The 25,388-nt window shown below is 44.8% G+C and overlaps 1 protein-coding gene across 2 annotated transcripts in view; it reads right to left on the bottom strand.

The window, feature by feature from the left end:
- DNAJC3 (DnaJ heat shock protein family (Hsp40) member C3) overlaps positions 1–25,388 on the bottom strand; it is a 534,981-nt gene that overhangs the window by 255,140 nt on the left and 254,453 nt on the right. For both annotated transcript variants that reach the window (XM_069640694.1, XM_069640695.1), the window contains exon 7: positions 24,932–25,051. In XM_069640694.1, the coding sequence (XP_069496795.1) occupies positions 24,932–25,051 (120 nt within the window). The remainder of the gene's footprint in view (positions 1–24,931; positions 25,052–25,388) is intronic.

The raw sequence follows: 25,388 nt of genomic DNA, 5'->3' as shown, positions 1-25,388 counted from the left end.
GAAGTGGGTGAAACTATTATATAGCTCACCACTAGCCAGGGTGAAGACAGGAGCAGTTATTTCAGAAAGATGGCAACTTAGCAGAGGTACTAGATACAGGTGCCCCTGGTCCCCGATGCTGTATATTCTTGCGCTGGAACCCCTAGCGATATACCTAAGACAACAGTACAGGGAAGTGGGGATTTCCACGAAAGGAGGGTCACACCTAATATCATTGTATGAAGATGATATGTTGCTATATTTGAGATACCGGGAGGAAAACCTCCAATACATCCTAAAAGTAATGGAGCGATTCGTCTCGCTCTCTGGCATTGCAGTCAACCCCAAAAAGTCATGTATATTCCCCCGTAGGGGAATTCCACAGGAGCACCTACCCATCCTACAAATACCCTGGGAGACCGAAACCTTTAGATACCTGGGGATAGATATCTATCACGCGGTGGAGGATGAACACAAACATAACACAGAGAAGGCAGTAGCAAACATTGGGAATTGCATGTGATTCTGGGCTAAATTCCCTTTCGCCATGGTAGGGAGAGCGGCTTTGTTGAAAATGGTTGCATTACCGAGGCTGATGCACTTTTTTGGGAATATACCATACATGATACCCAAGCGATTCTTTGTTAAACTCCAAAGCATATGAAGAGGCTTCATCTGGCACAACGGTTGTATACGAATTGTTCGTTTTACAACTGTTCGAATTACAATTGACCTTTTCACAATTGACCGAATTGTGAAGGTCAATTGTAACATATATGACAACCCCCACCTAACGCCAAACCCCCAAAACCCCTATATATATATATAAATAAATATTACCAAACAAACAGCTATATATGTATGTATGTATGTATGTATGTATGTATGTATGTATGTATGTATGTATGTATGTATGTATGTATGTATGTATGTATATGTATATATATATATATATATATATATATATATATATATATATATATATATATATATATATATATATATATATATATATATATATATATATATATATATATATATATATATATATATACGGTCAATTGTGAAAAGGTCAATTGTGACCCTTTAAATTCGGTCAATTGTTAATTCAAACAATTGTAAACAATTTGGGTAATACCGGCACAACACCAGGAACATAATAGCCCTGTGGAAACTACAGAATACATATGACAAAGGAGGCATAAAACTTCCCAATTTTGAGATCTATCACTGGGCCAGCCAGCTAAAATATGTGGCCAGGTGGCTAACGGAAGACTCAACATTGGAGTCCAGACTGTTGAGGTCAGAATGTACTCCGTTTTTCTTGAAACAATGTATTTGGCTGCCTAATTCAGAGCTAAAGGGGTGTCCAAGAATGCTGGAATTGGGATGGCAAATGATGCGGATGGCTTGCCAGGCCATGGAGAACCCAACTCTGTTTTCTTCGCAAGTACCGCTAGTAGCACTGACCAAAGGGGATGTGCAATTGAGGAAGACGATACGCAAACACTGGGAACCAGTGGGTATTGCAACAATGGGAGACATGTGGCAAGATGGGAAGATATTAGAATTTAACGCACTGGTAGAGGAAACGAGTCTACATCTAGGGCAATATATTACATACACCAGACTGGTGCGACGGGTGAACGAAAAATGGTCTGAAATATTGCTGGAAGGTACAGCCATATAAACAATCTATGACATTGCAGAGGGAGGGCATGAGGTTTCCCGAATCTACGAACTGTTGATGACCAGGTTGGGGAAGGAAGTGACCCAGCTAAGGCGGGATTGGGAAGAGGCAGTGGGAGAAACCATGAATGATGGGCTGTGGGAGAGGGCACAGAGGTACCATAAAACAGTGTCCGGGAATGCAAGGCTACAACAAATCCAGCTATACGTAACTCACAGAGCGTACATGACCTCCCAGAGGATGGCCGATTTAAGAGTGCAGGAATATAAACATGTCCCAAGTGTGGAGAAGCGAATGCTGAGATGACACATATGTTGTGGCATGTCCTGAAATTGGTAAATTTTGGAAAGAAGTAGCCCACCGCCTGACAGAGATGGGGATCACAGTAGATGTGGAATCAGTGTGGGCATGTATGGTGGGGGGGGTTCCCTAGACCACGCAAGTTAAAGCATGTGAGTAAACTTAAAGACCTGGCTTACATACTTACCAAGCGCAGAATTGCAATGGGCTGGAAAGTATATAACAGACCAAAGGCAGAGGTTTGGTGGAATGATCTCAAGAAATGGGCTGAAACGGAAATGGCAGTATGGACCGAAGCAGCCAACAGAGGGGGGGGAGGAGGAGGCAGATACATTGACGGCTTGGAGGCACTTAGTGGCCACGTTGTCTGGGTCCACCCAGGTATGCCCAAGCGAATATGATACCTCCCAAAACACGGAAGAGGGAATAGCCCTAGAGCACATAAAGGCGGAAGGTGAAATGGAGTAGACTCAAGTTAGGGGGGAGGGTAACAGGTAAGCAGCAGCTATGGTTTAAAATGATACGAGATACCTGAAAATGTTTAATATATACCGCTAAGTTTGTTTTTATGTGTTGATTGGATGTTGTAAAAGTTAATAAAAAATGTTTTACAAAAAGAAATCCTTGGATGTGGATCAGTCTGTGAGGGCTGATAAGGGTCTACGATATTTGGGAGTGAAGATGACCAATTCCTTGGAATTTATCTATCAGGCAAATGATCCCCCTTTTTTGGACTTAATCAAAAAGTGGCTGGAGGAGCGTAATTCCCCGTAAATCTACTGGATACATAGGATTAATGTTTTTTAAAATGGTAGTGCTACTAAGGGTATTGTACCATTACCAGTCCCTCAGAAATTCTTCAAAATTTTAAATAGGATGGTGGGGACTTTCATGTGGAAAGGAAAAACCAAATGTGGACTGGAAAGTACGGTCGGCACCCATAACGAGTGGTGGGATGGGGCTACAAATTTCACAACTTATCACCAAGCGACTCAGTTGCGAATAATGTGGGAGTGGTTTGGGGGTAACCAAGAGAAAAAATGGTTGCAGATGGATAGAGCCCCTAGAAGAAGTTATATGGTGTCAGAAGACTGACAGGCCTTCGAATATGTATAGGAGTAAAATTACAGCTTTGATAGGCGACGTATGGGATGCTACAGTACGGCGGGTGGGTATCGCAACGTTTCCATCTCCATTTACGCCCCTTTTTCGTAATCATCAGTTTACACAGGGAGTAGAGCAGGGAGCCTTTAGGCAATGGGAGGAAGCTGGGTGTCAAACGATGGGTGATATGGTGTAGGACCAAGAGATTAAGATATTTCAACAATGTAAACAATTGTTTTCATTACGTGAAGAGGAAAGGTTTAGATACACACAACTGAGACATTGGCTGCAGGCATCGGAAAACAAACAGATGGCAATGAGAAACCTTACTCCTTTTGAAAAGTATCTTACCACAAACTCAGGTGATCGTCATATGATTGGAGCATTGTATAAGCTGTTCTTGGAAGTTCCATCCCAGCCACAGTGGGGATACATGAAACAGTGGGAAAATGTTTTAAGCAACCCTATAACGGAACAGCAATGGCAGGCGGTCTGGCAGGGGATTCCAAAACTCATGAGGGCACTCCAGATCTGTGAAATGTGGGTCAAGTTAATGGTGCAATGGCACCAGAAACCTGAGAAATTACATTGTTTTTACCACAAGTGTCGGGGGAATGTGGGCGGGGTTGCAAAGCTATAGGGACATGGAAGCATATATGGTGGGAGTGCCCAATTTTGAAACTATATTGGAATTGTGTTAATACGGCGATGAAAGCCATATTTGGGTCACAAATACGCAGAGAATTTGGGGAAGCAATGTTGGGTTTGGGTGATGTTTTGGATATTTAACTATCAAAATCACAAAGAAAGGCATATATGATTCTTAGTGTGGCAGCTCTGTCTCTTAGTGCCCAAAAATGGAAAAAGGCCTCGGCGCCCACAGAACAAGAATGGCTATCGAAGATTGGGCACTGTCTCATTGGAGTGGGTGACATATGTGGTTCAGGGGGACCAGAGGAAGTTTAAGGAAGATTGGGACACGGTATTGGACTTCCTCCATAAAAACTATTGAATGAACCGGTGTCCACAAATAGTCCTTTGTTGGACTTGTTTTGAGGATTGGACGTGGTATACTATGGAGCAGTGATCGGAAAGCTGCACATCTTTCAGTTTCGTCCGGAGGTGGGGGGATGGGGGGGGGGTGAATGAATGTGTGGGGGCGGGGATGTTTATGTTAATATAATACAAATGCTAATAAAAATACATATTTTTTAAAACAAAAAAGACCAAGCGGAGGAAGGACCGGAGGATTTCTGAGAGTATGCAAGTCATGGTTGGTGGTAGAAAGTGGTTTGAGAGTGCATGCAAAGTTGAGTGAGACTAATTGACAGGGGGTAGGGGGTAAATGAAATTGAATGAGAAGGTGACTGGGAGAGTGAAATGAGCGGGACTGCAAGAGAAGGTGTGGGTGGACAGGAGAGTAGGAGATTGAGTAATAGGAAAGTGTAGAAAAGAAGTGGGGAGAGTCGCAGAGAGCAGAGTGGTTAGGAGTGGAGGAGACAGGTGAGGAGTAGAGAGGAGAGGGGGAGGAGTAGAGGGCAAGGGAGAATAGTGAATGGAAAAACATCAGGGGAAGAGAGGGAGGAGGGAAGAGAGAGAGGGGGGAGAGAAAGAGAGAGAGGGGGGGAGAGAAAGAGAGAGGGAGGGGGAAGAGAGAGAGAGGGAGGGGGAAGAGAGAGAGGGGGAGGGGGAAGAGAGAGGGAGGGGGAAGAGAGAGAGGGAGGGGGAAGAGAGAGAGGGAGGGGGGAAGAGAGAGAGGGGGGAAGAGAAGGGGGAGGGAGAAGGGGGAAGAGAGATGGGGGAAGAAAGAGGGAGAGAGTGGGAGAGAGGAGAGGAGGAGGAGAGAGGGGGAGGAGAGGGGGATGAGAGAGGGAAAGATGGGGAGAGGGGGGAGAGATGAGGGGAGGGATGGTGGGAGAGGGGGGAAGATGGAAGGGGGAGAGTGGGAGGGGGAAAGAGAAAGGGAGGGGGAAAGAGAAAGGGAGGGGGAAAGAGAAAGGGAGGGAAAGAGAAAGGGAGGGAAAGAGAAAGGGAGGGAAAGAGAAAGAGAAAGGGAGGGGGAGGGAAAGAGAAAGGAAGGGGGAGAGAAAGAAAAAAGGAAGGGGGAGAGAAAGAGAAAGTGAGAGGTAGGGAAAGAAAGGGAGGGAAAGAGAAAGGGAGGGAAGAGAAAGGGAGGGAAGAGAAAGGGAGGGAAGAGAAAAGGGGTTGAGAGGGGGGGAAGGAGAGGGAGCAATCATGAGACTGCCAATATGGAGTCTGTTGGCAATGATTTGAATAAAAACCCTTGAGCCATCTTCTAGAGTTCGTGTGTTCTTGAGGCATCTGTGACAAAGCAGAAAGGTTTTCATTCACTTCCCTCAGTCGCTGCCATAATCCCACTTATGGAATCTGAATCTCTTGCTGTGAGGGGCATCAAAACATTGGACACTGAGAAAAGGGGTTGAGAAACTAGCCCAGAAAAGTGAAGGGGGGGGGTCAAGCAAAGCAAGATTTCTTTACTGCCACCTTCGAAAGAAGTAGGTGCAGAAACAAGCTCTATCCGTGAGCAATTGGTGATGCGCAAAAAGCATATTCCAAAGTGAAGGCTAGGAAAACCAGGGACGTTACAGACACTGCAGAACATCACAATCACAAATGTTTCCATACAGGTGGAATAATGGGAGTTCCTTCCAAACAAAAATACTTGCTTGCAAAAAAAGCAAGCCTGGACCTAGAGGACCATGACAAACCAACCTGAAAAGGCAGAGGTGACTGGACATAGCTGAATGGGACTTGGTGAATAATTGCATCCTCATTTGATGTGATAAAACTTACCGAAACCTCAGACTATTGAGTGAGCAAAACTGCACCCTAAAACCTACACTACAACAGCTTTACCTGGGTTCTACGTTGAAATAGCGAAATACAAAATAACGAGGCTGAAAACACCGATTTCTTTATTGAATTTCTGAAATGCCTTTTCGGTTTTTTGCACTTTTCTAATTTTAAATGTGTGGGAGACACCCTGCAGATCTCCCCCACATTTACCCACCTTAATGTATTCCCTTACCAACCCCCCCCTCCCACCCAACCATCTATGTTTTGTGAGGGGAAAAGCAAAAAAGTCAAAACATTTGATAGAAAAAAAACCTGCTTTTTTGGGCACGTTCTCTTGTCATTCGTTTTTTGAGCAAATACCCTTTACCTGTCCTGCAACCGCCATCAGCCCTAGCCAGCACACTGAATGTTAAGGGATCACGGGAGCCATAGGCCAAAACCTGTAGAGAGTCACAGACTTCAGAGTCTTGCTCCAATGGAACAACCCAATATCAGAGTTACCTTTTTGTATACCATAGAAATGGCTATGTTATCTTCTGGTAAATAATGGTTGCTTACCTTTAAGTGAAATCCCATTACATTTCGGAACTTTACCATCTGGGGTTTGTTAGATACCTTAGTAGACAAATCGCAATATAAAATTGGGTGTTTAGTTATACTGCGAAAACAGACTTCTTATTCAAGTATTCAATACTCTAGAGTTAGTTTGAGTCCCAAAACATAATAAAAAACAAATGTAGCCATCCAAATATGTGTATGGTGGTTTTATTTTTTTCACAGCCGACATGTGTTTCGACCAATCGGTCGTCCTCAAGGCAAATAATTCAAGGGATGGATCCCTAGTAGGTTGTTGACAAAATTAATCTAGTAGTAGAAGTAGTCAAGTTGTTGGTAAATGTGGTACCATTCCCATTTTCTAACATTAGAAAGCACCAACGTTCTTGGCATTAGAAATGTAACATATGCTATATAGATGCACGTAAGCTTGCCCGAATCTGGGATTCCATGTTTGTAAAAGGTCCCAATACCTCAAAGTAAGTATACTTACTCGGAGGTATTGGGACCTTTTACAATCTATATACCATATCCTAAGGGTCTAAAGAAAAAAACCACCATGCACATATTTGGATGGCTATATTTGTTTTTGATTATGTTTTGGGACTCAAACTAACTCTAGAGTATTGAATACTTTAATAAGAAGTCTGTTTGTGCAGTATAACTACACACCCAATTTTATATTGTCAATTTTTCTATGAGGGACCGAGGGGAACCTCATGTGTAGTTTCTGCTGCATCTTTGACAACCATCGATTTAAGGAAGTTGAGCGCACCACAAACTGTTACTCCCCTCTTCTCTTGGTATATTTAGTAGACAAACCATCTGAAGGTAACATTCCCTTGGGCCCACAACCAGTAACTCCTATGACAGCTCCGCTACACATTACTTGCTCTGCTAACACCCGCCAGATTGTGTCAAAACAACATCCACAGGCTTGGGCAAAAATTCTATCTACTAACTTCAGATAAGTCCTAGAAACCATAATTGTCCCTGCATCATGGCAAAATTCCATAATAGTGGCAATTTTTAAAAAAAGGCGACAGACAATCGCCCTCTAATTACAGACCTATAGCCTTGCTGGATGTGCCAGGGAAATGTTTGGCACGTTTAGTATTAAGAGACTTTAATAAATGGACTTCCGAATTCCACCACAGAGACCAATTTCAAACAGTCTTTGCAAGTGGGATGGGGACGTCAATTAATTTGATGACATTTAATGCAGTTAAGTCTCATTGTAGTGCAACAAAACAACAACTATTCATGGCTTTTATAGATTTCAGGTCAGCATTTGACCCGGTTTCAAGATCTTTATTAATGGATAAAGTAAATAGAGCAAAATGCCCAAGTACCATCAGTTCATCTATTGCGCTGTTACATAACAACGCTACCATTCAAATCCGATTGACAGAGGAAGAAGAGTTAACCTCCCCGATTCCAACCTTTAGAGGTCTGAAGCAGGGCTGTGTGTTAGACTCAGCCCTGTTCAATTTTTTCCATTGCTAACCTTAAGAGGACATTCTTGAACATCAAATCTGATTCACCAAAACTGGGAAATCAAGTCATCATATGGCTTATCGATGCAGATGACATGGTGTTATTGTCTAAGACTCCAAAGGGTCTGCAAAACTTGCTGCATGCGCTGAGTGACTATGCTACCCAAAACCAGCTAGTCATTAATCTAGATAAAACCAAAGTGTTACATTATGGTAAAGGGCATCATGATAGAAGGACTCTTAATCGGAAGTGAACAACCAGCCACTAGAAACAGTACATCACTAACGATATCTAGGAGTAAACACCAATGATCATGTGAGCGACCTTTCATATGTGTTATAGAAATTAAATCAAAAGCACAGACAGTGACAGCACAGGCTCGGATTATTTATGTCAAGTATGGTCAATTTTCCTGTGCACCTCTACTAACCTTATATAACCAAAAGGTTGTGCCTATAGTGCTATATGGTTCGGAGACAAAATCTTGGAAAACAATAATTTTGGATAAAACTAGAGACGTCATTTTGGAGACTCGTTTTGACGTAACCAAAGGCTGTACCCATGCCCATGATAAGGCATGAGCTAGGGTTGCTCTCATTGCATTCTATTTGTGGACAATGTGTACGCTTTACAGGAAATGTATGATTATATCTACCACTAACACTTTGCTGAAAATCTTGTCACTGTAAATTAGGACCTCTTTGCATGCATTTATTGTAACTTGGAAAATGGAATTAAATAAGGCACTTACAAAAGCGGGCATTTCAACAGCTTTGTTAATACCTAATCTCACGGAGGCGAAGGAAAAGTTGTTCCAGTAGGATTGGATCAATGTACGCGCAAAGCATGTCTAAAATATGTAGCTTTTCAGGTCAACCCATTTCATCATAAAAGACATTGTATCGTAGCCTGGAGACCTACTTGATAAAATTCCCTTCACTGTTCTACAGGAATGCTCTGCTACATTTTAGATTTAATCTCTGGCTGGCTAATGAGTTATTGGTCAGGTGGAAAAGAATATCCAAAACAGAGAATGCCTATCGTTTTTGCAAAGCTTCAAGTCAATCCTAGTCTGTGAAACACTTGCTAATGGAATGCCTGATGTAAGTGCCAAAAGAATATATTACTTGAAGGAATATTTCAATCAATTAAGGATTCTGGACAGACACATTGTAGCACAAAATATTTTCCACAACAAGATTAGTGGTTAGAATTGCCATTGGTACGTTTTTACTTTCTTTAAAGATACATTGAAGATAATGATGATGTATAAAATGGTAGGCCTGATAATTGAATTAATCCTTATACATACTGCGGTCTTACTTAACATTACAAATTTCCTTGATTTTATGTAAATTAATATGTACTTAGTATTTAAGTGTCTTTTTTCTTTTTTCGTTGTCTTTTTTCTTAAAAATTCCTTGTTCTTTTAACTGCTGAATTGTGATAAGTTTATATAATCAATATGGAATGTTTTAAAATAGAAATTATTGAAAGGTTTTTGTTTTTTCAACAGCATCAACAAAAAAAAAAAGAAATCCCATTAGCTGGATCTCAAAAGGCCACTGCACAGTCCAAGAAAACAGTAACTAGTTAGCTTTCCTTTAATTATCTATGTAGAAGGATGTACAGAGAATGATCCCACTTCACGCTTTCATCTATGTCTAAAGGGGTTACTAAAAATGGCAGGCTGGAGTTTCCTAAGTTTAGATGTGCTCTTGCCTTCTGTTCATGGGCAGGTGACCTGCAGGGCACTCCTGGCGAGACAACAGCAATAGGGTTAAGTTCATAAACGTGTGGAAGCATTGTGCTGCTGGAGCATAGACACTATAACAGTGCATGTCGACACATGAAGCAAGGAGGAACTCACCTTTCAGAATCATAAGTACCAGAGGGTTTAAGTTACTTACCTGTAACTATTTTTCTCCAGCATGGGTCTGACATGGATTAACATGCTCATGAATATTCCCTGTCGTCAGGCTGGGAATCCTCAGTAAAAGAAAAAACTGTTTCACTTTCACTTAAAAACTGTATTTCTCCTCTAAACCAATCACTGTCCTCTTGGTCATACTGCCCCCATCCAATAGCAGTCCTCTCACTAAGCCCAACTCCTGGTGGCCATCTTCAGATTTGCTAGGCACGAAAAGTGGCAGAATTAACCAAGAAGAGCCACAGAGGGGAAGGAGGGAGGGTTTGCATGTGAATCCATGCCAGACCCATGCTGGAGAACACTAGTTACAGCTAAGTAACTTTAACCTTCTCCAGCATGCGGTCTGGCATGAATTCACATGCTCATGAATAATGATCACACAGAAGTACATATACACAATCACGGGAGGTGGAAAAGCTCAACAGAAGCAATAAACACTCATCTCTGGAACAGACTCACCTCAAACAAACAAGTTGCGTAGCACCGCTTGGAATACTCAGGACTCCTCCCTGGAATCCCTGTCGATGCAGTAGGACCACGTGAAGTTGTGCGTGAACCTCCATGAAGCAGCCCTGCAGATGAACACATCCTTTGTATGTGCAGGCACAAGCCCCGCCCAGCGAATGCAAGGCCCTCTCCGCTGGCGATAACAGATTTGGAAAAAAGAACGGCAACACCAAAGGTTCGTTGGGGTGGAATTCAGACAGCACCTTTGGCAAAAAGGTGGGGTGTTTACGCAGTACCACCCTTGAAGCGTGGAAAGACGAGTAAGGCTGCTTGCAAGACAGGGCATGAATCTCCCCGACCCGCCTGGCCAAGGTGATAGTCATGTGGAAAGCCGTCTTCCACAAGATAAACTTGATTGGAGCCTGATAAATCGGCTCACAGGGCACTCCCATGAGCTTAGTCAGCACAACATTGATCTCCCAAGCTGGGGCAGAAGCCTGCACTGACGGGAGCGTCCTGAAGAGCCCCTTAAGTAACTCCCCGACAAGCCTGTAGAGACCACAGTGAGGGTCTGCCCGGAGACCTGGTGTACCTGGATATGGCAGCGAGATGCACCTTGATAGAGGCATGAGCCAGTTCCGCTTTGGCCAAGGAAAGCAAGTATGGCAGAAGTTGCAGAGCTGTGACCCGCAGAGGGGTAATAGTCTGAGTCCGGCACCACACAGAGAAGCATTTCCATTTATGTCCGTAGCACTTAAACATTGACAAGGTTCTGGTCCTGGTTAGGATGTCCTTGGATTCTGTGGTTAAAGCATAACCTCCAATCTCTAGGGCTGCAGGAGTCATGCCCTCCGGTTCAGAGACTCTGGGCTGTGATGAATTCCTCCCCCCCTCTCTGGTGAGAAGGTCTGGGGACACTGGTAGCCTGATGGACAGAGCCACGGACAGGCATATTAAGTCCAGATACCAGATCTGCCTCGGCCACGCCGGGGAGATGCAACATCCTGCAGTGGCACTGTCTGAGCATGTTGATCACACATAGGAGGAGTGGAAACAGCAGGAAGAAGTATAGGAACTGTCCCTCTCAGGAATGGGAATGCGTCGGCATTCCTCGGTTGAGGGAACCTGCTGGCGAACTTCTGGCACTTTGAGTTTACTGCCATCGTGAAAAGATCCATCTGGGGCCGTCCCCACTTGTCGAACAGCAGATCCACCTGGTCCTGGCGAAACTCCCACTTGTGGTAAGAACGCAGTTCCCTGCTGTGTGAGTCTGCATTGGTGTTCTCGACTCCCGCAAGGTGAAACCGAGCGAGGAACATGCCTTGAACAAATGGCCCACTGCCACAAGTCCTGGGCCTCTTTGGAGAGTGCAGGAGTCGGGTCGCCCCTTGCTTCCGGTTGGAGAACATAGTTGTGGTGTTTTCTGTGAAGATCCTCATCATCTTGTCTTACAATTAAGCCAGAAAAGACTTAAGAGCCCAGAATGCGGCCCAAAGTTCCAGGACGTTCATGTGTATGCCCATTTCCCCCGGTTGCCAGACCCCTCTGGCGTGCATCGGTCCAGTGTGGGTTCCCCATCCCTCTAGCGAGGCATCTGTGGTGACCGTCTCTTGGTAAGGAGGAACCTGAACCGGAGCACCCTGGACGAGATGCTGCCAAACACCCCACCACCGTATCCACAGACGGAACTCTTAGTTGAGCGAGATCTTGTCTGTAAATTCCCCTCCCCCGATACTTGCATCCACCTCACACCCAGGGACTCTTGGAGAGGTCTTGTGCAGTCTGCAGAGCGAACAAGGTTTATGCAGGAGGACAACATGCCCAGAAGCGACTTGATGGATCGCACTGCCACTGCCTGCACCGTCCTGCACTTTGCCTTGTATTGTTTTCACACTCTCCTCCGAGGGAAACACCAAGCACGTCACCGTGTTGAGCCATGCATCTAGGAATAGAGCGTCCCGAGATGGCTTCAAGCAAGACTTTGCATAGTTTATGGAGTACCCCAGCTCCATCAGCAGACGTACGGTTCTCGCTGTGTACTCGCTTGACAGGGACCGCGAGCGGGCACGCCACACCAGCGAGTCGTCCAGGTAGGGGTATACATGGACGCTCTGCAGATGAAGATGTGCTGCCACCGGGGCCAGGCACTTTGTTAACAGCCTTGGGCCGACTTCAGGCCGAAGGGTAGAGCCTTGAACTGGTAGTGCTGACCCTGAACCACGAATCGCAGGAACTTGCAGTGCTTTTTGTGAATGGGAATGTGGAAGTAGGCATCCTCCACGTCCAACAATGTCAGAAAATCTTGCTCCAGCTGGCCGAGAACGTGCTTCAACGTGACCACCCAGAACATTTCAGACCAAGTACTTGTTCAGACGACCTAGATCCAAAATCAGCCTCTAACACCCTGTCTTCTTTCGAACTAGAAAGTATCTGGAATATACTCTGGAGCCCCAGAGCCGCTGGGGCGGGCTCTATTGCCTCTTTCTGTAACATGGACCGCACCTCCTGCAGAAGCTATGGTCTGTAGTTCTTGTCGCTGAATCAGAGGGATACGAGGACACTTGCGTTGAAACTCCAAGGTGTGCCCCTGTCTGAGAGCATCCAGCACCCATCTGTTTGTGAAGATCTTTTCCCACGTACTGACAAACTTTGCCAGCCGCCATCCCAAAGGGATGCGCAAGTAGACCCCCGGGCCACAGCCGGTTCAGGCCTGCTTGGGGGAGGTGTTCTGCCTTGCAGACGCCGCTGCTGGAAGAGCGCGAGGGCTGCCTGTAAGGAGTATTATAACCCTATGAAGATCTTCCTGGAATTGATATGGAGGTGCGAAAGGACGAGGACTGTCGCTGCTGCAAGGTTCCCAGGGAACGTGCTGTCTCCGTGTTCGTCTTTATCGCCTGCAAAGACTCGTTGACTGCCTTTCTGAAGAGGTTTTCCCTGTTGAACGGCATTTCTAGCACCTTTGTCTGAACGTCCTGGCAGAAGTTAATAGCCTTCAACCAACCTTGATGGTGCTGAGACACCCAGTTCTCCATCTGGCGAAATCATGTGTATGCGATATCCACCGCCAACGTGATGGCGTGATCCGAGCCCACGTCACCCTCCTGAAAAAGTTCCAGTGCCTCGAGCGTCATATTTCCGGGTATGAAGTCCAGGATAGGGCACAGCTTGTACCAGAGTTCCTGGTCATAACGGGACAAAATGGCTAGGGCATTGGATGCCTTGATGGTAGAGGCTGCCGTGTAAATTATCCTCTTGCCCATTGCATCCAGCTTCTTCCCCTCCTGGTCCAGAGGTACCATGGCTGCCGATGAATGGTTTGCTGAGCGTTTCCTAGCTGCGGCCGAGACCACTGAATCCGGCGAAGGCTGTGATTTTAGGCACCTGGGTGCTGTGTCGGGTACCCTGTACTTCTTTTCCAATCTGTCCTGTTTCATCAGGGCTGTATTTGGATTCTTCATAAGGGCTAGGCCCTCTTCCCAGATGTCGTCCAGGAAGGGAACAGACAAGATGGTCTTCCTCTGCGACTTGTGTTGTTGGTACAGGAAGCTCACCTTCTTTGTCTCCTCTGGGACTAATTGAAACATTTCAGAGGCCCCCCCGAGAACAGAAAATTAAAGAAAATCAAACTTTGTCCGGCGGGGATGCCCTATGGGGCTCATCCGCGTGCAGAGTCTCCCAGTCTGTCGCATGAAATCGCCGTCCTCATTGTTACCAGTAGCCGTGGTAGCTGTGTCACTTTTTGGGTCTGTGTACGTGTGTGCATCCAGAGCTCCGGTAGGAGTCTTGTGATGACGAGGTTGTGGTGACGGAGGACCCACGCCCCCCCTTGGACTTTCTCTTCCACAGGGGAGAGTTTACCCTCGGAGGTTCTACAGGTGCCGGCCCCAACATCCTTAGTTGGATTTCGATGACAAGTGTGTGCAGGGTGGATAAAATGTCCAGAGACACGTCCCTAGATCTAGGCGTAAACTCAGCCAACGGAGTCAGATTCAGGCTAATGAGCCTCTTCTTCCGCACCGGGGACTGAGGTGCTCCCTCAGGTCCTCTCCCTCTGTGGTCCGAGCAGCATCCCTCCTGAGGATCGCTGTCAATGTCCTTACTAGATTAGATCTGCTCCGGTCTATCCTCAGTAGCCTGCTGGTCTGTGTTCCTGGGAGGCTCCAGAGGTGGGACCGCTTCCCTCTCAGGAGGCTGTTGGGCCGGAGCGACTGCCTTGTCTCTCCCTCGGGCTGCTTCTGCAGCGGAATCTTGCCTTGGGGGCAAGGACACCCACTCGGCGGCCGCCACTTCATTCCTAGACCTGGTCTCCTTCAGAGCTGCGTTGGACGTCGTTGACTTAGAAGATAAAATGCTTGTGGCTGCTTTTGTCGATGGTGCCATCTACGACTGTTGACCTAGCCGTGGTTGAAGCCTCCCTGGACTTTTCCCTCGTCTGACTAACCATGGACACACAGAGTTTGGGTTAGCGACTTTCTCTTCGAAGACGCTTCTGTCATTGGCAGGCTCACCGTGGAGGATGATGGCGATGGAGAATGCCTCTTGCCCGGCTCGGGACCCGCATCAATGGCGAACCCAGTGGAGCTTGTTTCTGAGTTTGGCCATCTCTTGGACCCCCGCACCCAGGCCATCCACAGAAGATCTCGACCTCCTCCCAGAGGGAGAACACTCCTCAGGACGGCCAGTCCTGGTTTAGGCTTGGCCCTGCCCCAAGGCTACGCCAGAGGCTTTGCGCAACTTGAGCCACGCTGAAAGTCTGCTGTATCCGTCTTTCTTGGTTTTCTTTGAAAAACCACAGCACACCTCGCATCTCTCCTCATCGTGGTCCGGATACAGGCAGTACAAGCATTTATGGTGTCGATCTTCTACGAAGATGTTTCTTAACCCACACTTCACGCAGAAATTGAAGAGGTTGCGGCCTTCCTTCTTCTCCTCAGCCATGTTGAAAGGGCGTGAAGAAGGCCCCAAGGCCGGGCCTTCTCGAAACTTTGATAATCCCATGGTGGTTGAAGATATTCGCTGGTAGCTATGCTCCACTGCCGGCCTCTATCCTTCGTCAAAGACTATGAAGCAAAAATCAGTCAAAATCCAACTATTTTGCAAAACGTTCACGAAAAAACATGTAATTATTTCGGAGAGCAATTTGAGGACTCCCAACACTAAAGCGTGCAGTAAAAATCTGAAGATAGCCGCCAGGGGTGGGGCTTAGGGAAAGGACTGTCATTGGATAGGGCTAGTATGACCCAGAGAACAGGGATTGGTTTAGAGGAAAGACAGTTTTAAAGTGAAACAGTTTTTTCTTTTACAGAGGATTCCCAACCTGACCACAGGGAATATTCAGGAGCATGATAATTCATGCCAGACCCCATGCTGAAGAATTACGTTTCAAAACAAAGAACTTAAAATACTGACTAGGTTTCCATATACAAGCACTGGGGCCAACAGTCATCAGCTATTCCCAACTATTCTTTGTCTGGCTTCACTTTGCTTCTTACTGTTCTAAATCGATTTTCACAAAGTGGATATCTTGCCTCAAATCAGGATATGTATTGACAACTTGCTGGTTCTTTTGGAATCTGCTGCTTAGAAAATGGCAGTGGTAAAACACAATCAGACCTAGGATGGCTCTTCCACCTCCCTTATTTTTGCCGGTATTACCCAAATTGTTCGTTTACAATTGTTCGAATGAACAATTGACCGAATTTAAAGGGTCACAATTGACATATATATTTCCTGCTGGAAACACTCTTGAGCCTGTGACCTGTGCAGCAGCAGCCTTCATTTTTACTCGTTCTCTATCTGAAAAACGAGCCGCCTGAGGCTCCTGCAGCCACGGACTTTCTACACGCTTCCTGGAGGAGGCGTGTCCTACATCACGTGACTGTATCACGTGACTCGACAACACTTGAAAGGCCGGAGGCTGCCGCCCGCTCAGAGTGAGAGTCTCCTGCTGGAAACACTCTTGAGCCTGTGACCTGTGCAGCAGCAGCCTTCATTTTTACTCGTTCTCTATCTGAAAAACGAGCCGCCTGAGGCTCCTGCAGCCACGGACTTTCTACACGCTTCCTGGAGGAGGCGTGTCCTACATCACGTGACTGTATCACGTGACTCGACAACACTTGAAAGGCCGGAGGCTGCCGCCCGCTCAGAGTGAGAGTCTCCTGCTGGAAACACTCTTGAGCCTGTGACCTGTGCAGCAGCAGCCTTCATTTTTACTCGTTCTCTATCTGAAAAACGAGCCGCCTGAGGCTCCTGCAGCCACGGACTTTCTACACGCTTCCTGGAGGAGGCGTGTTCTACATCACGTGACTGTATCACGTGACTCGACAACACTTGAAAGGCCGGAGGCTACCACCCTTGTGGCTGTAAGCCCGGTGGAAATAAGTCCATTGGCTGTTATACGGCTGTTGTGCGCTGGTGGCGCGTAAGTGGGTGGGAGACTGCGGAGGCAACCGCCTCTTTGATCCCGGCCCGTGGCAAGCCCTGTCCGCACCGGGACCCGCATTGACGCTCCAGCATCCCGGAGGACCAACTTCAGTTTAGCACCACCCAGCACCAAATGACGCTAACAGCTGAAGGACCACAGACTAGAAAGAAAACTCTCCAACACCGTCGCATGCTCAACCCTTGGACAGGGATGAAATCAACAACCAGCACAAAGGTAAGCAAAACTGCTGGCCGAGTTCTGCTTGCATCTCTTACCCTACCAGCTGCTATATCCGTAGACCACTTGGAACAGCCCTCTGTCTGTCAACTACTTAACACAAGTCAAGCGGCATTGAGTCACGAATGCACAACCGAAGATCAACCCTCCAGGCGCTCTTGTTCCAAAGACCTCGTCTCAAATACCAACTTAGTCACTGCCACTGCAGTAAATCTACTTGTGAAGCAGACTCATCAGGGAACGCACGGGCAACTAGTACATTCATTGAGTCAAGAGCCTCTTGGCGCCATGAGCAACGATGTTCTAGAAATCCCCGCGCCGGCTACTTCTCCTCCAGTCCCTGCTGCCATTCTACTGCCTCTGCAACTAACCAACAACAGGAGCGAAGATACGCCAGCTCAGCCTGCCAGTGCTCATCTTGTTGCGATAGCGCATCACAAGCTGAGCTTGGCTACAGCCACTGAATACTTAACCTCGGACACGATTTGTGATCCTCTGATCCATCTAGCTCCTACAGCGCCTGACGCATCAGTATTCCAACCCCAGCAGCACTTTATGGTGAGCGACGACGAACTTTTAAATTTGCCAAACGTTGAGGTAGCGACTCGCTCTTCATCCTGCACACACGCTGTGAATTTGACTGACTTATCTATACAGGAGAAATCTATGACAACGGTCTCTACAAAAAACCAGCTTCAAACTCTACACCCCTCAAGACCTGCACCCAGCCCTTTTATCTCCTTGCCCTCATCCAACGTGGCAGCTATACCTGCTAAACGCTCATCAGAGCACCCGGGCCAAGGAAACTGTAGTAGCTATGCATGCCAAGCCCCTGAAGATCCAGCAACGCTGAGACCTCCGAATGGACTTCACCCAACCTCGTCCGCTCCAGTAACAACACAAAAGCCATCCGGCTTGGAGTGTAGTTCGCTCGCTAGAGCAAGACGCTTACAACGAATTGCAGAATTAAAGGCAAACCTTCAACAACTGTCACCATTACAAGACCAACAAACTGCCCAAGTAAGCACTCCATTCTCTACAAACAAGTCTTCCCATGGCGAAACTTTACAATCTACTCTACCTCGAACTTTGTCACCTATTAATTCAAAGTTTCATCTGGATTGTTCCATTTCATCTTCAATTGAACAAGACGCCACCTCAGCAAATACTTTGCACGCAAGCATTCTATCCGAAGCCATTACGCAAATCCACAACAACGTCCTTGCGGCATCTGCTGTTGCGTTGGCGCCCTTTACCAAACTATATGAAACTCTACAAACCCAAATATCTGACCAAGGTGCAATGATTCAGAATCTGGTAAAACAAGTAGACAAATTCGATCACTTTACAGGCTTTCTCCAAACGCAAATGGAGAAAAACGCTGACCAGACAACAAGATGGCAAGAACGGCTCAGCGATTTGGCCGCCAGACACCACTGTCAAAACGACACACTTACAGAAGGCCTGCTAGACGCAGTGAAATGGATGAGGAAAAACGTCAACTCGAACTCCACACTGCATACAACATCATCGTGTTTAAAATGTTCCTCTACGGCCTCAAAGGATCTCAGATATCAGCCCGACGAGCCAATCCTTGTGACAACCAATGCACACGCCCCTTTAAAAACTGACGTCTCTGTCGTTGCTCCAACTCCACTGGCGCAACTTACGCACGAACAACAGAGCGATCAACTAAGAAACACTTGTCTTACAAACCCTCAAGGAAAAGGCGCCTCTCTCCTGACGAGTCGTGCAGCAAACCCTGCGGAATCACTTGCTCCAGTGAGCTTTCAACCTTCCTCATTTAACATTTTTAGCGCTTCTGCTAAAACAATTACTATAGCGAATTCAATTAAGAAAAGCCTAACTACCGATAAACAGAAACGTTCTGAAGGTGGTCAAAAGGAATCCCAACAAAAAAAAAAAAAAAGTCAGAATGTAAAAGAATTCATAAGAACTCTGACCACCCCGAAAAAAACTGGTTTGTTCGAACGCAAAAATGATCATCAACAACCAACTTCTTCACAAATTCAAGCGCCGGCCCGGCAAAAAGAACAGAACAAAGTCATGTCTAAACAAACAGCAAAACGACGACGCATAGACTCGATTACTGAGAGTCCGGTTCATTCAGCAAATGAATCTTTTGTAGACCTATGTGATCTCTCTACATATTTAACTGGAAGTGAAATAAACAATTTTTCCTCTTATGAAGCCACGCCAGTAAAGGTCGCCAACAACCTGGCGCCGAAACAAACTTCAGTGAACGAAAAGCTGCATAATCAACGTCCTTGCGAAATTCCAAAAAAGCATCCCCCAAACGTTGGAAAGACTTTGCCTTTATCTGTCAGCCAAAGACTAAATCCAAAGCTAACAATAAACCAGAGGAAAATTGATTTACACTTTCACTCTAGAGTCCATAGTGACATGTCAAAACTTGCAGCAACCCCATGGAAACTCCGCCTTCAAAACATTCTATCTGACGAACACGAATTAAACTTAAATAGAGCTAACGTTCTAAAACTGTTCGCTTGTGTTCCTCAACTTCGGTCCATAAAGACTGATGACATCAAAATCGTTGAATATGCAACAGAAAAATCTACTGACCAAGTGATCTTACATATAACCTCGTGCTCTGCAAAAAACATCTTACTGCAAGCTGCCGAAGAGTTACTAGCCTTTGGTTTTGACATTACCTTGGAACCAGATCTGATAAACCAAACTAAAAACCCGATCAGGAAGAACAACGTAAAGAAACCTGAAAGAAACATCAGTCGAACGCCCCTACGGAAATCACTATCGCTTCCATTTAGATCTCGACAAGAGTTGGTTTTCAAAACAAGAAACGACGGAGGCAGACAAGAAGTCAGCAGAAGAAACGATCAAAACCAATGACAATGATCGATACAGACACTCCTCTGTCTGATCTCATGGAACACCCGCGGTTTTATGCATCTGTTCAACGATTCTGTAGAACCCTCAGATGAGGTTTTCATGATCTGCCTCCAAGAAACATGGCTCCGCGAAGCACCAACCAAAGATGGATTCAGTATCTTTTTGAACCCTGCGAAAAAAAACTCCAAAGGCCGTCCTTTCTCAGGACTACTAACTATGGTTAAAATCTACAACTGGATGACCCCAATTGTTACAATAAATCCGAACCCCTTTGTGCAAGGAACGATTATCCGATATGACACGAAAACTCCAAAGACCTACAGCCATTTACTTGCAATCAACAGCTATTGGAACCCAGCAAAGATCTCCACTACAAACTTTATTGATTCAGTCACAACCCTAATTGACGATGCCTTTCTTAATTTTACTGACCTATCGGTAATTATATGCGGTGACTTGAACTGTAGCTGGTTTCAATTCAACCCTCATAACATGGAGAACAACCCCATACCTGAAATCGAAGTATGTGAACGAGGCAAACTATGGTCTCGAGCACTTGCCTCACGAAATTGTCAAATGGTCAACGGAAACACAAAGGGCGATCAACCATGCAGCACAACCTGGAAGCAACTCCAATGCAGGAAAACACTGGACTATATTTGGGCCTCTCGAAATATATTCGAAAGGGTGGAATCACTCGAGGTAATTCCGAAGGCCGCTAGTGACCACGATATGTTATGTTTAGTATTACAGCACGAGACTCCCTTTCTGGTTGAGACTTACGACTTACCTCTATCGATAAATGCTGCTGGAAATCGGCTTAAAACCAATGGCCCGAAAATCCTGAAACTAGTCTCCGACCTTGATGACTCTAACAACGTCGAATATGTTCCCCTGCTGGCCGCGTTCTTACCAAAACACTCAAATTCAAGAATCTATGGCAACATTACAAAACATCTTTACAGCAACAAAATAGCTGCAGCAAAAAAATCATTAAGGAAAGATATTCGGCTGATAAGAAAGTCAAAACACGATCTAAACGACCTACAAAAAGAGATAAAAACGCGTCGCCAGGCCTACAGAAACTGGCTTAAATCTTACTCTGTGATTATCGAACAAGACAGAGCCGAAATCATGTTAAAACTAATAATCACTAAAAATTCTCGCGACATATGGGCTATACTAAACAAAGGAACCACAAAAACTAACCCAAACATGTCAAATGAAATTTCCAGCGCAAAGTGGGTCGATTATTTTACAAAGGTATATGAACAGCCGCTTCAAGACACCCAAGATCTTATCACTGCCACTTCTGAAGCCTGGGAAATAACACCTTCACAGGAAGACCTAGAATTAGCAATTGGAAACCTAAAGAATTCAAGTGCTGCTGGCCCAGACCACATCTCCAACATTACATTAAAAAAACATAAACATCAATGGGCCAAATTTATGGAAACTTTATTTCGACAAATTTCAAAATCTAGAAAAACGCCTGCATCATGGGCCAAGGCCATAGTTGTCCCAATCTACAAGAAAGGCAGTCGAGATGAGCCCTCAAACTATCGGCCCATTGCCCTACTAGACACGATGGGGAAAATATTCGGATCGTTTCTTCGCTTGAAACTGACGGCCTGGGCTACCAAAGAAAAACAAACAGATTGTCGACAAACAGGTTTTGTCGAACAAGTTGGTGTTGATGTAAATCTCACCCTGTTATCCATTTTAAAACTAGAAGCCCTAAAAGCGAAAAAAAAAATCTTTTTTGCATTTGTTGACCTCAGACAAGCGTTTGATGCAATAAATCGCAGCAAACTTTGGTCTAAATTACGAGGGTGGAACTGCCCAGCACAACTTCTTGACCCCCTCATAGCGTTGCATACTAATACAACAATACAAGTGAAGGTGAACTCTCAAGGTACACTCACAGAGCCGATTCCAACGCATAAAGGGGTCAAGCAAGGCTGTCCCCTTGCTGCCGAACTATTCAAACTCTTTATCTCTGATTTACCGCACTGGCTTGAAACTGTCCATTGTTTCTCTCCAAAAATAAATGGATCCTCTATTAAATGTCTTGTATATGCCGACGACATTGTACTGATCGACCTAACCCAGATTGGCCTACAACATCTATTACTTAGTTTGAACATGTACTTAGAGGCCAACGACCTGCAACTAAATACAGACAAAACAAAGATCATGTGTATTGGAAAAAGTCTATCGAGGAAAGACAAAAACTTTAACTGGGTAATCGAAAAAGCAGAACTAAAAATCGTATCATCTATAAGATACCTGGGCATCCTGGTTAACAATTCCATCTGCGAATCTGCATGGACAAGCGATCTCTTAGAAAGAGCAGACAAATTAGGTCGCCAAGGAGCCAAAATCAACAAAGACTTTGGGAAATTCTCAACAGCTCCACTACTAACATTTTATTCGCAAAAATTTATCCCCACCATAACTTTTGGCGGGGCGACAGGCTGGAACATCGATCATTCTCTGTGGCAACAACTCGAAGGGAGGTTTTGGAGACGAGCTTTGAGTCTTCCAAAACACATTTCAACTGTAGCTCTGAGATACGAACTGACGCAGAACTCTCTCTACATGACAATACTATGGCAATCCCTATCATTTATGAGGAAAACACTACTTGGTTCACAAATTCCAGCTTATGGAATTTTTGCAAAGGAGTCTGAATATTCACAATCAAACGTATTTCAAACATGGAAGTGTAAAATAAAAACCATCATGGAAGCCGCCAACATCTCTATAGACGAGCTGATCAATCGACCTCAGCACGCAAAAAGAAAACTCGAAACCTGGGATTGGATATCAACTTATGAGCTTCGTGCAACTCGGAAAACCACCCTCCCAGACTTGACGAGTATGTTGAAACTACACTCCCCTCCGATGTATCTTACAACATGTCCATCTCGCTACCACAGGAATCAATTCCTGAAATTTAGACTGAATGTTCTGAACACCAGAGAATCATTATGTCAATGTCGATCTAAAGTCACTCCCTCAGATAAATGCCGGTTTTGCAACTCAGGTGAAGTGGAATCATTAAAACATCTAATAACATCATGCACAGAGCTGACCATTACTCGAGAACTACATCTGCACTCCTACAAACCCATCTTTTATGACCCAGACGAGTGGTGGGAAACAGTTGCCGCCGGCCAAAACATCAAACTCACATGCAGTATAATAAACTTCAAAGACGCAATCCTGAACACCGATCAAATCTGAGGTCAAGAGACAAGAGTTCATTATGCGTGAAGAAAAAGGATAAAGAAATAAAGGAAGCGGAAATGACAACATCAACTTAAGCTTTAATTGGCACACAACAGCTAAAAGGAGACACTCTTGTAACAAAAGTTTGATACATGTATTAAACTGTAGTTTTACAAATAAAAAAAAATAAAAAAAAAAAATATATATATAATCTGTTTGGTAATATATATTTACTTATATATATATATATATATATATATATATAGGGGTTTTGGGGGGTTTGGCGTTAGGTGGAGGGTTGTGGGGGGTTTCCCCCCAGATATATGTTACAATTGACCTTCACAATTCGGTCTATTGTGAAAAGGTCAATTGTAATTCGAACAGTTGTAAAACTAACAATTCGTATACAACCTTATTGCCTGCTTACCACTTGAAACCGATGGACTTTGTCTTTTGTATCACATCTTTACCTGACTTTCCAAAATAGTCACTGCTGGTCTACCGATATGTGGTTCACCTTCTATTGTACCCAACTCCATTTGTAGACTTGGTCTGCCAGCCGACGTAACTGTTCACTTGGTTACACAGTTCCCAACTCATCTGCTGCCAGTTATTGACTGTGCGTAATTTAGCAAAAAAGACTCCTTACTGCGCTCTTCCTTCCCAACTTACTACATTGTTCACTGGATTCTATCGGTGGCCATACAGATTCTGCTTGTATTATACTTAAAAGTAACTTCTGCACAGCTGGTCCCTGCTATCCTTGATCTTGCCAAGCTTCATCTAGGTTCCTCTCAGGACATGCTTGTTAACCAGAGATTAAGATTAGCCATCTAAGCAAGACCTCTTCAAAGTCATCCACACAAAACAATGTAGACTTTGGTAACATGATTATATGCTTTCCCAGAAGGACCAACTCCAAGAGGGGCACACAAGGAACTACCCCTTTACTTAATTAAGTAATTTAGTGGTTCTATGTGAGGAGTTTGAAAATGCAGTAATTTCAAAATATCGTTTGTTGTGCACTTTTTTTTCTCCAAATGAGTTAATCGGTCTCCTTTTCTAAATGGGGTATTTCATGGTCCATACTACCTCCCTCTTTCCCTCCTTTGCCCTGCTTTTTGCCCCGTTGCAAAACATTTTCTTACTTTCTAGCGCCTTCCTGAAATTTCCATGTATTCCTTTTCCCTGCCTTGACTTTCGCAATGGTTTTTGCGCAATGAACGTTTCGAAATTATTTTGTCCAGGATGTGTACTAATTTAACAACTAACAGGTTCCCAAGTTCATCAAAACCACTTATTTGTGCATGATGTGTCCAGCCATATCCTGTGTAAACCCTAACTGTTACACGGGATGTGGACAGTCACATATCACCCACTATATCTGGGGGTGGGTCTTTTAAGTGGTAGATGATCTGTACTTTTTACATTGCTCATTTTAAGTAATACAGATTTAAGAGATCAATACGTTGGGCTGGCTCATTCACAGCTCCTCGCAGTAACCTGCCAGGCAACCATTAGGATCAGAGGAATAAAGTAATTCATCTACAATAGCTTTGCCCCCTGAACACGACAACTGCTTCCAAGCATTTGGTTTTTTTTTTTATCTAAAAGGGCTTAATGAAGAGGTTTCTCAGTGTGGTGGCAATGATCAGTGTGGTAAACCATGGTCAAATGTTGCGCCTTCCACTGTGGTGCGGTATATACTAGTGCACCTTGAGTTTGTCAACTGTCACAAACGGCAGACTTAAATTCACTGCACAGTGCAGCAGTGTTCTAGCAAATAATTGGCAAATGAAATACAGGTTGACCACATGCTCCTTACCTGCCTTCCTGAATGAATTGTTCTGCAGATTGGATTTGCTTGTTCAGCTTCTTCACTTGCTTATAATGCGAGAAGCATGCCTTGTGATCGGGGTCCAGCTTCAAGCATTCACGAATTTCACTTTTCATATTGGGGAAGAAAAGGAAACATGTTTTAAGTCCCGCAAGCCAGGTGAAGGTTGCATTGAGCTTTGGGGGGCTAGGCTTAGTTATACAGATCTAGAACCATCAGAAAACAATGACAAACAATCATTAGCTGGCTAAAAGGTTTTTACATATTACATTTCTGTACTTCATTTGCTAACACTAATTTCATCAAAACAATTGCAATTGATTAAAAATCTAAAAAGTGGATTGCACTTTCCACAAATCACTTCTGGCCGTGGCAGGCAGCACTGTTAAACATTGCCAAACCCATTTAGAAAATGGAATGAAACCATCAGAGTATTATAAAACAC

This window comes from Ambystoma mexicanum, chromosome 7q (genome assembly GCF_040938575.1).
Source record: "Ambystoma mexicanum isolate Mex_15411 chromosome 7q, UKY_AmexF1_1, whole genome shotgun sequence".
NCBI classification, from domain to species: Eukaryota; Metazoa; Chordata; class Amphibia; order Caudata; family Ambystomatidae; genus Ambystoma; species Ambystoma mexicanum.
The sequence above is the reverse complement of the archived record's forward strand: the minus strand, read 5'-3'. Positions and strand labels throughout refer to the sequence as shown.